The sequence below is a fragment of the Mucor velutinosus genome (genome assembly GCF_035048745.1).
Source record: "Mucor velutinosus strain NIH1002 chromosome Unknown tig00001553, whole genome shotgun sequence".
Lineage (NCBI taxonomy): Eukaryota > Fungi > Mucoromycota > Mucoromycetes > Mucorales > Mucoraceae > Mucor > Mucor velutinosus.
In genome coordinates, this window is record NW_027041930.1 from 1464448 (window position 1) to 1476027 (window position 11580).

Genomic DNA, 11580 nt, shown 5'->3' on the forward strand with positions numbered 1-11580 from the left:
GAGATGTGCTTGTGACTTATGGATAGGGCCTGACTAGAGTTTGGTAGTAGGTTATAAAAGGTGAAAGAGTGTGTGAAATCTGCAAAGCTGTAGTTGTGTATAAATATTTAATTTCATTCTTCCTTTTCTTTTCCTCTTCTTCTTCTTCTTCTTCTTCTTCTTGTTTTCTTGTTTTGCCTATACATCCAGTGCCCTGTGTGATATAGAAAGAGCTTCCCTCCTCCTTTTCTCTCAACTACAGAAATGACTCTTCCCTTCTTTCAGAAAGCAGGAGTCAAGAAAAAGAAGCCAGCGACAAATGAATCACCTTCCACCACCTATCCAACACTCTCATCACTGATACAAAAGACCGGCAGCAATGAATCGCCATCACCGCCTTGCAATGCGACGGATCCTTTGGAGCCTGAAGAGATTGACGAGAACTTTTTCTACAAACACATGATGACTCATTTCCATTCACTGTTTTGCGAATCTGCCATTGTGTGCATACCACACTCAAAGTCGATCCAAGGTCTTGTCATCACCAAAGACATCATTGGTAAATCTATGATTCTGCTGCATGAAACGTTGTGTATACTGATATTTTCCATCTGCTTGTTCCCTCTCCCCTCTCCTCCCCCTTTCATCCCTTGATTGTATCCCTCAAGAATCGCATTGTTTCCAAACATCCCCTTATTTTTGTGGACAATACATGGCAACGAAACAAAAGCAGAAAATCATTGCGCTTGATTTTCCCATCATCACAACCATTTTGGGTGAGCAGTTGGATACAAGTGTAGTATGGCATGTGTGATATTAACTGCATGCATGTGTAGGATTCAAAGAGGAACGAACTGTACATATCATGGCAGAAGAATCAGTCTATCTAAAGAACAAAAAGATTAAACTACTCTCCATAGATCGATTGCTGGAAGGAGAACCACCTGTAAGTAGCATACATGCACTGGAAACCAAAGCTAAAATCGCTTTCCAGGCATACCACCATCATCACAAGCATGCAATTACTATTCCACCTGTTCGTAACTCTAGAACGTAAGTCATACCGTCTATGAAACTCTAATCAATATCCTTAAATGTGTGTAACTCCTGAATTCCCTTTTGCCATGCAGTGATTTGGAGTTTCTCAACATGTTTTCCGAAAATCTGGAAGCACTCTATGAATTGCAGATTGCAGTACAGGAGTTCACAGATTCATATGTCTATATCAAGGGCTATAACAAAAGTACGGTGGAAAGGATACAGCACATGTATATGAAGGCTTACAGAGTAAGTACATTTGGGGCGAATGCATATCGTATCTTGCTAATACACACACATATGTGCAGACTATATTACAGAGAAACAAACTACTGCAAGAGTCATGTCGCACGCCTTCAGAGCACGACCAATTCCTGGAGCTGGTAGAAAAGTGGGTATCTCACGCTTGATATAGGCGCTGAATCTAATTGCCTCTCTTTTTATCTTTAGCGTTGTGATGAGCTTTCTACACAAGAAAATATGGATACAATCGCTTCAATCACTGCTGGCATCACAGGACAACTACTTGGACACCATCTGCTACACCTACTCCAATGTCACCTTGTCGCAATATTCGCTGCGTTATCCAATATCAGAAATGCACTTGTCTTGTTTTGATGAGGCAATTACCAATTTTAGAAGATTAGATTCTGATAGTAGCAACGTTGAGCCGTACAAATCAACATTGAAACAGCTTGCATTTACCCCGCTTGAGAAATTGGCTGTAGTTAAATCCACATTGGATCTGATCACCTCGACTGTGCGTGATTATGTGCAGGATGTTGGCAACGGCATTAGCGGTGAGTTTAGCATTTTTATAGGTAAACATGCATGTTAACATGGCCATATCATTAGATACATCGGTTACTGCGGATGAAATGATTCCATTGCTGGCATTTGTCATTGTTCAGAGCAACGTACCAAGGATCGCCAGTTTGGTGTATTATATGCAGTACTATCGACTAGCAAGGATGGCAGAAGGATCCGTGTATAGCTTTGTGGTCACGACAATGAAGAGTGCTTGTGAGTTTTTGAAAGACGATCCACTTTCACTGAATGACATTGGTTCAGCTACTTCATCCCATTCTTCCACCACCTCACCACAAAGTCTGCGCTCCAGATCCACCTCATTCAGCTCGTTGAACAAGCCCAATAGTGCGCCCCCGCAGCATGTCAATTCAGCACGATTTTCCTTACATCATAGAAAGTCGCAAAGTGCGGATTTGCATGGCCTTGTAGGCGATTTGAACATCAACTCTCACAACCACTACCACCTCAATCACCACCAAGAGAAAGAATTACTGATGGATCCTCGTATCAGTGTAGATGAGACAGACGATGATGGCGATGATCTTCGCAGTACAAGCTCAAGTGGTAGTAGTCGACGTAATTCAGCCATCCTGCGACCTCACATTGTGTTACCAAATCCTCGTCATACCGAGAATCGAAAAAGCTTAGATATACCCAACGATTGGTTACTACCTAGCAACACCAATAGCAGCAGCAGCAGCAGCTATCAGACATCTCGCATGGCGCCCACCAGCAGCAATTACTATACCAACAGATACAAATCATCTCGAAATCTAGGATCTTCCCGGCCCATGATATCTACCACATTCCCATCTCTATCCAATTCCACACCGTTACCCATGGATGGATTACCGTTATCGTCGTCCTATCAACATCATCCGTCATCCTCGCCATCACTACCTACATCACCACTTACATTGAAACAACAACAACAACAGCAGCAGCAGCAGCAGCAGCAAGAACACACCTCACAGCATTACCAACATCATCATTTACCCTCCGTACCATCTATTTCTTCCGTGGCAGATATACCTAAACTAGGCAGATCACTCAGTGCATCAACCGTAGTCAGAAAGAGAATATCTCAACAACCCCCCAAAGTCATTAATATTCGGGATCGAATTTCGTTTGATAGCAATCAACGACCTGCATCCATCTGTCTGGACACAAGGTCGCTTCATAGCATTGAAGATGGTGGAGAAGAGTCAGAAGAGTTGATGGGCGATTTCTTGCTGGGCTTGAGTAAATTAGATGGCAATGTAGTGGGTGGAAGAACAGGTTCATTCAAGACATCATTCAGGCAACTGTAATAAAGCTTCGTTATTTTTTGAAGCACGACCATGTGTGTGTGTCTGATTTGATTGGCTTGGAGGCAGGGCAATTTAAGCTGTTGCCCCTCTCCTCCTCCTCCCCCCCCCCCTTCCATTCAAAGCATTCTTCTTTTTGCCTATCTACATATAGATAAATGACAGCTCAAGACTTGCCTGCCGAGATTTTGACTTGTATCTTTAGTTACGTCTCTCCACTTGAACAAATAGCGCGATGCAAATTAATTTGCAAAAACTGGGATAAACCTGCAGAGGCAGCAATGCTTGGTAAACACTTTTATCTAGACCTTGCTTCTCCTACAGCCGAAAAATATTACGCATTTCTAGCCAAGGACCGATCCAGAGGCCCACTCGTCAGAGGAATCAACTATTCACCCATCAATGGCGACAAGAAAAGGCGCAACCTGTTGAAGAAGATTGTGAGATTGATCTTTACGCCTAATATAGAGAATCTGATAGGCGATTCATCCAATGCAGAGGACGATTTCGTGTTTGAATACATGAACGAAATTTCAGGTGCACAAAGAGCACAATACACCAAATTACAAGCGATGCCCTTGCGAGATCCTGTCAACGATCTTTACATTAAGACACTACTCAACTTCAAACACACATTGACCTCGCTTTGGTTTTCAAAAGATCCTGGGCATAACTACCTTATCAATCGATTGGATCAGTTTACCAAACTGACCAACTTTACTTACGCGGGCAACATTGTGGATCTGACCCACTTGGAGTTTATTCTGCGTAAATGCCCTCATCTTGAATCGCTGACGCTCAGAATCCATCAGTACTCTACCGGTGAAATGAGGTCTGTATTGTTCAAAGATGAAATCCTGGATTGGGCCAAAGCAAACAACAATGTCACTATCAATACAAAGTTGAAAAAGCTGGAGCTGGCTGGCGATGGCGCCTGTAGTCCTGAAATTTGGGATTATCTCGTGTACAAGTACCCAGAGCTTGAAAAGGTGACACTCACGCCAACAGACGATTTGGATGAGGATGGTTACATGTTTCAATACCAGGATGAAACGTGGCTTGATTATGACAGACTGTCAGAGGCGTTCAAGAGGATTCCTGCCTACGCAATCGAATTTGACATTGAATCAGAATTTGAGGAGGAGGACATGATCATGGCATTGCAAAGGCCAGATAATAGGCTTGAACTGGATGTAGATGAAGAAGAAGGTGTGAACCGTATTATTGTCCGATTGCGATAGTCTACAACAATCTGATTGAAACAAAAGAGAATTATTATGTTAGCAAAATCTCCTGGTGGTGTATCGGTTTATACATTAATAAACTCATTCATGTGCAAGATTTGATTTAAGTCTAATACTGATGCTGAGGGCCAATGCAAGTTTAATATTAAGCAATAGGCCTGGTAGAAGGTCATGTCATCAAGAGCAATGACAAGACTGTAATGTTTATTAATGTATGTTTGTGTATGTAATAGATTATAATATGCTTTGAATGATAATGTATGATAGCGTGTTTAAATTTGTATAAATGATAGTAGACAGTTTGTGCAGAGTTTGCATTGACTTTGTATATACTAGGCAGCATGAGTCTTGACATTATAATAGATGGCAGGCAGCAGAGATACGAGTATGGCTTGACTTTGTATATACTAGGCAGCATGAGTCTTGACATTATAATAGATGGCAGGCAGCAGAGATACGAGTATGGCTTGACTTTGTATATACTAGGCAGCATGAGTCTTGACACTATAATAGATGGCAGGCAGCAGAGGTACGAGTATGGCTTGACTTTGTATATACTAGGCAGCATGAGTCTTGACACTATAATAGATGGCAGGCAGCAGAGATACGAGCATGGCTTGGTCTTGTATAGATGTAGAGATGGCACCGTGTACTAAAGTGGTTTTGACATTGCAGCAAATAGATCTACAATATATAGAGGGACATTGGATTATTACAAAGGATACTTACCCTGTAGCATACTTGATGGACGATGAAAAGAGCAGCTTGAAACACGAGGAGACCAAAAGATGAAGCCATGCTTCCAAGGCAAACTATCCTCCACAACTTGCATATCCCTAGCAACAAGGATGGGATGACACCTCCCGGGAAACGCACCTAGCGCCTCGTCGCATCACCCTTACGAGCTACCGGGGCAACAGGTGCTGAGGCCACACGAGACAACCACCCTACGCGCATGACCCCTAGACCCCGTCCAAGGCTTCAACCAAGTATGGAGTGCTTGCAAGTAGAGAACCTGAGCCCTATTAATAGGGAAATGATGAGTCATGCTGCTTTATAAGCTACAAGTGACGAGTACATACCTGCAGAGTTGACTGTATGTTGCTTTTATCTAGAAATATAAAGAAAATGCGACCATGTTTTGCATGGACCACAACCTAAGAGGACCATGGAATTATGAGAGCATTGTGTAAGAAAAAGCCAATAACCAGTACAGTGCTTGATTTACTTGACCATGTATAGAGCAGAAAGAGAGCCCAAGAGTATCGCAGAGAGAGTTCGCTTGCAGAGAGATTTGTTAATAGAGAGTAGAGATGAGATGAAGATGATGATGAAGAAGAAGAAGAAGAAGGAAAAGCTGTTGAAACAACCATCTATTTATATCCTTCTCATCGACTTTTATGTGAGTCTAGTGCCCTTGCCACACTCAAATTCGTTTCCTTTTGCTTTTTTCCACAATATGCTACTTTGAGCGCGTGAAAGTAGTACCATTTTGACGTTTGACACTTGCTCTATTTGATCCGCTTCGTCCGAGGCTTTCAACTGTTTTCTGTCTCGAGTTATATTCATTTTACTATTTCAAAAAGCCCTTTTTCCACCTTCACATGAAACGAGTTCCCCCATCTCTTCCTAGATGTAATTAACAGACAACTTTTCACTGGCTCAACCTCATCAACAAGTAAACAAAAAATGTCATTTGACACTGAAACAGATGCAGCTGGTTGCTTGATTAAGTAATCTTTTTTTTTTTTTTTTTACCTCTCCTTAATTTCTCTCTCCAAGATCATACGGTTCTCGACCCATCTCTCTTGTTGTTTACATCAGCCATAAACTGTCCATCTAATCGGGCAATACGAGTGTTAAGGTTGGCTTTCTTGTCGTTTACATCACATCGGAGCCAGCATAACTGATTCTGGACCAAGAAACAAGTGTACACCTCGGAAAACAAGCGTGCCATATGAATATTACTGCGGCAATCTCCATGGAATGGAACATAATGGATTGTTTTCAAACCAGTGCAAGTCATCTTGTTTCCAGCTATCATGGTTGCTGTCAATGATGTCAATGATGTCAATCAAGTGTTTGCGCTACTAGATATCATCAATATTCCCACATTTACATAGTGAGTTGGTCATTCTCGTGTATCATTCCTGCAACCTGTTTGTAATTATTACGCCAAGAGTATTCAACTCATAAAGAGTCAACACATTTCACGTCATTCTTTTAGGAACTGTCCTCTTTTAGAAGGTACTCGAATCATGCAAAATCAAAACAATTCATTTGCTAGGCAAAATTAAGCTTTAAAAAAAATCAGATGTAAAGTAAACAAAAGGACATGAATTGAAGAGAGATAAGCAAGTAAATGGCCAATTTGTGGTCAAAGAGAGGATATTTTATTAGAAAGTATGTACATCGTTAGAAAGCAAATCGCTTGATGGATCCAATGGTACTATTTTCAGGGTCCAAAGTAAAGTACACATCGCGAAATTCAAAGAACAAAGCCGTGGGATTTCTGAAGTTTTTAAACTAACAACAGGCACTTAACCTTTCTTTTTATTCTCATCTTTTATGCGAAACATCCCTTTGTTTGTACGCTATTCTGTTGCCTTGGATTGGATCAACTACTTCCTATGGCACTAACCCGTTTACAGTTCTCAAGCAATTAGCCAACTGTTCACAGCGGTGGTAATGTGGAGTGACATATCTCTAACCATGCACTTTGGTCGGTGATTTAGCTGATGACAGATGCGATTACGCGAGTACATGGGATGTGTTATTGAATTCCAAATGCATGATTCGAGTTGGCCTTTAAGTAAAATGTATTCATCCTGACTGCCTTTATAGCATATGGTTGCCCAACATGGTCAATCTGCAAGCAGAACCAACTGGTCATATCCCAGCATTGCTTTTTAACTCTATGATTCCCATTTGATCAGCATCGCAACCATCATTGTTATCACTGTCATTGTCAGAAAGGCAGTTGTTTTTTTTTAAGGAAGATTATTGTTTTATTAATAAAATTCTTTGTTTAAAGTCCTATTAACGTACCCAAAGTGGGGAAGAGGATAGTAAGACTGGATATAAAGTGCTTTGCTATAGAAGTGCGTGAACGTTGTCTTGTGAATCTAAAGTATATAGTGCTCTGTCAATGCAGAGCATGACTTGGAGGGGTTCAAAATGAAAGGAGTCGAAGATGGATCTGTAATGGCAGCTCCAAATTGCTTGAAGAATGCAAGAAAATACTTGGTACGTGGTGAGAGTGGGGTAGGGTGAAGATGTTGAGACTGTAAGGGGGGAGCGAAGGAGGAGAAGTTCTTGAAATTGCTCATAAGTGGGAGATTGCAGATCTGGGTCTATGTATGTGGAGAGTGCTTGGGACCAGACAGTGTATTTGATGGGACAGGAAAAGAGAAAGTGCGTTGTCGTTTCTATGTTGGTAGTTCTAGAAGGGCAGATCGTGCAATGAGGAGCGAATTTATCAGACATACGAAGGTGTAGGAGTTCTTTGGTGGCTATTTTGTTGAGGAGGATTCGGTACCAAGTATTACGTGCATTCAGAGCTATTTCGAGCTTCCAAAACTGACGCCATTGAGTAGAAGAAAGGATAGAACTAGGGGTAGGGGGAGAGGAAGAGGTTAGGAGGCATTTGAAGTATTTGATAGAAGTAACTTTAGTAGTTGGACGAATATTGTTGGGTTCTGGAGGTATAAGAAGAGTGGCGACAAAGGAGTGGAGAGCTGGAAATGAAGGAATGTTGGAATTTGGAAGGTTGTGAACCTCCAAGGCGTTGTGAGGTCGCGGTACATTGGGGAGAAAGTTGTAAAGGACAAAGTTGTTGAGAAGTAGTTGGTTAGAGCAAAGTAGAGAGATAGTTTTGTTGATTGATGGGCCGTGTGGCAGAGCTTGGGGGAGATGATTGTATTCTAGGCAGAGTCGGTTGGGGTTAAAGATAAATATATCGGATCCTTTGAGCTGACGGATTGTTGGTTGGTTCTTGAGAACGTTGTGAGGGGGTTGAAAGAGGTGAGCTATTGGGTGGGATGGTGGGAGATTGTGGACGAGGAGTTCCATCAGTGGTAGGTGAAGGCATGTGGACATGGTGGCATGGCTGAAATGGTAGTTGTGGGGGATCGACAGAAAGGCAGTTGGGCCAGCCAGCAGCAGCGCCACCCGCTAAAATTGATTCAAACTCAGTATTTTTTTCTGTTCAAGATTGGACAGATGTCGTTTTTTTCGACTTCTTTAATCTACTTTGTGATGTTCGACTATATAAGTTGTAATAATCACCCTACGCTTCCTAATACATCCTTGGAGTACTTTTCAAGGCGCATCCAATGGTACCAAGTAATATAGACGTTTTGAATAAACTTATCAAATGATTTATGAAAATATGAAAAGAGGTTTTTAGCCAAAAAGTCGAAATTTTACATATCAGAGTCCCACAAAGATGATTCCAGGGGCTGCGTTGGATCGATAGAAACATTTTGATTCAAGATTGGAATCCTGAGGAGCTGCATCATGGAGGTTGGTCATTATCTTGAATCAAAATGTTTCTATCGATCCAACGCAGCCCCTGGAATCATCTTTGTGGGACTCTGATATGTAAAATTTCGACTTTTTGGCTAAAAACCTCTTTTCATATTTTCATAAATTGCTCAATATCCTGGTTTATAACGCCTATTAGAACTATTACCATTGGATGCGCCTTAAAAAATACTTCAAATAACTATTAGAAAGCATGTACAAATATCGCACTTCACATAGTCGATTCTTTCAAATTAAGTTGATCAAGTCGAAGAAAAGCATGATCTGGCCAATCTGAAACAGAAAATGAGCGGAGTAGTCATTGATTCTGGTCTGCTGGCAGCATCTATTCCTTGCTTTTCCTAATAGTAATTCATGCTGTTAACAGTCAATATCAACGAAATTGCGAATTAAAAAGTACTATAAATTGCCCTGAATACTTAAGCTACTGCTTTTGTTATGCGCTTTTATATTTGATAGTGTCAATCTATCTGACTTACCACTGAAACAGTTGTAAGCTCAATTTCGTTACTGATGCATTTGAAATATTTAGCGATTATACCATTATAGGGCCATGGTGACATGAAGCTAAGGAACCTGGACAGATCGACCGATTACTGTAGACGTTTTGCCTATAAATTATTTATTCAGTGCAATCAGCGTCTCATAAATTTCTTAAAACAACCATGATGAGCCTCAAGATATCGGAAAGATGTATAGTGTTCATGAAAAGTTGTTTCTAAAGGAGAAACACCAAGATCAACCTCAGTTGCCTGAAAGATAGTACTATTAAAATTCAAGCTTTTAAATACGTCATATTATAATCAAACAAACTCGCCTCCTAACATTCAGCCAAAAACTCGTTATGCAATCCTTCTGTTAGACTGATTCAGATCAATGCTGTGATGGGTACATGGCCTACCTCATGAGGGAAAAAAAATATGCCATATGAGCAAACGACAATAAGCTTGTGCGGCCGAGCTTGTAACCACAAATATACTATAGGCACCAAAACTCGGTAAATGCAAATGTAATTGACAGCTGTAAAGTAGATTAAAGATTCAAATATAAGCTTGCTTTATTTAAACTGACACAGAGTTCTTTGACGGTCTATCTGTGATAATGGCATACTCTGATAATATAGTGTTGGGTTTATGAACAACAGCCGGGGCAGCAGGGAAGTCGATTTTTTCAAACAGCTCAAAAGGCTCATCAAACTTCTTGGTAATATCAGTAATCTTCTTTTCAATGTTTACAGCATTCACCGCTGGGTTCTTTTCGCTTATAATGTGGTCATTGCTGACCAGCTGATCCACATCAATGGTTTCGTTAATATTGACGGTATCTTCAGATGCTTTACGCGTGTTCTTGATAGTTGATTTTGTAGCTGTATCTACCAGAGATTTGCAAGCTTGTTCAACTGCATCCACACAGAAATCGACAAACATTTCATCATATTTTGCAATCAGATGCTTGTCCTTTTTCTTGACAAGCTCGTGGACCATGAACCAGTCATGAGCATAATTCTCCTTGATAAATTGAATATTGGTCTTTCCATCTTTCTTTACCGCATTCACCATATTGACAACATCATCACGGAGCACTTCTTTATCGCCAATAAACACCATCACGTTTTTAGGCATAAATCGGTCAAAATTGTTCTTGACATGATGTAACCGCATGATGGGCAAATCCTCAATCTTGGTTTCAGGCAGACCCAAGTACTCCTTGTAAATAAGCTTGGATAGCCCCATAGAGACAACGTCTGTCTTGTGAAACAGTTTCCATGATTCGGTCTCAATGACTCCACTGACCAATGGAGAGGAGAGTAAGGCACCAGCGGGTAAAGGCTGCTTGAAATTCTCGCGGGGAGCAGACAAATCTTGTAATATAGCAGGAGCGTATGTTTGAATCAGTGTTTCTAGCACCAGTGCGCCGCCTGCACTATCACCACTAAGAACAATTTTGGAGGGAGATATGCCCAGGCCGTTTGTGAGATAGTCAAACGCCTTTACGCAATCATTCAGCGGACCAGGATACTTGTGCATTGGAGCCAAACCTAGACTTACATTGTTAGGCCGATACACCTAATCCAAACACGCAACATGACTCACCATATTCAACAGACATGATGCAGGCATACAAGTTGTACTTGCTTTTAATCAAACGAAGCCAGCTTATGAATGATTCCATGTACATTGTACTGTGTCCTACTCGAAATCCACCACCATGCACTTCGAAAATGACAATATCTGCCTTTTTTAGCCTCTGGATGGCGATATCATCATCACATCGAATCATTTCAGACATGATGAGCGTGCCTTTCCAGTGCTCATTGTTAAATTTACGAATGAATCTCTTTTGATCGCCCAATGGACGGGTCAGATCTTTGATGATGTTTCTTGCTGCAGCGGGCGGCATGGTAAGCGCTGTTCTCAGTGTCTGTAATACCACTGCAGGAGGCGAATTCTTTTTGATCACTTTGCGGATGTCGTCCATGACTAAGAGGGGGAGAGAAAGAAAGAGACAGATGGGCGGTTAATTAGACTAATTCACTAGCATTTTATAATGATTTAGCTTGAGAATATTTCATGCCATCAGCATCAACGCATATGATAATCAAAAGTTGCAATTAGCATTTTAGATCAATCCGTGGTACATCAGATTTAGTTACAATA

General features: G+C 41.1%; 3 protein-coding genes across 3 annotated transcripts; 2 read left to right on the forward strand and 1 right to left on the reverse strand.

Annotated features, from left to right (window-relative positions):
• Positions 1-243: 243 nt before the first annotated feature.
• ATC70_007837 (uncharacterized protein) lies at positions 244-3137 on the forward strand (the record flags this gene model as incomplete). Its single annotated transcript, XM_064827094.1, has 8 exons — positions 244-538; positions 648-755; positions 816-925; positions 974-1032; positions 1110-1266; positions 1326-1408; positions 1468-1817; positions 1873-3137. The coding sequence occupies 8 exons, from the start codon at positions 244-246 to the stop codon at positions 3135-3137; spliced, it is 2427 nt and encodes an 808-aa protein (XP_064676151.1).
• Positions 3138-3292: 155 nt separating this feature from the next.
• On the forward strand, positions 3293-4375 carry ATC70_007838 (uncharacterized protein; the record flags this gene model as incomplete). The annotated part of the gene is made up of 1 exon (XM_064827095.1): positions 3293-4375. The coding sequence occupies one exon, from the start codon at positions 3293-3295 to the stop codon at positions 4373-4375; it is 1083 nt and encodes a 360-aa protein (XP_064676152.1).
• Positions 4376-9984: 5609 nt separating this feature from the next.
• On the reverse strand, positions 9985-11401 carry ATC70_007839 (uncharacterized protein; the record flags this gene model as incomplete). Its single annotated transcript, XM_064827096.1, has 2 exons — positions 9985-10961; positions 11017-11401. The coding sequence occupies 2 exons, from the start codon at positions 11399-11401 to the stop codon at positions 9985-9987; spliced, it is 1362 nt and encodes a 453-aa protein (XP_064676153.1).
• Between the last annotated feature and the right edge of the window lie 179 nt (positions 11402-11580).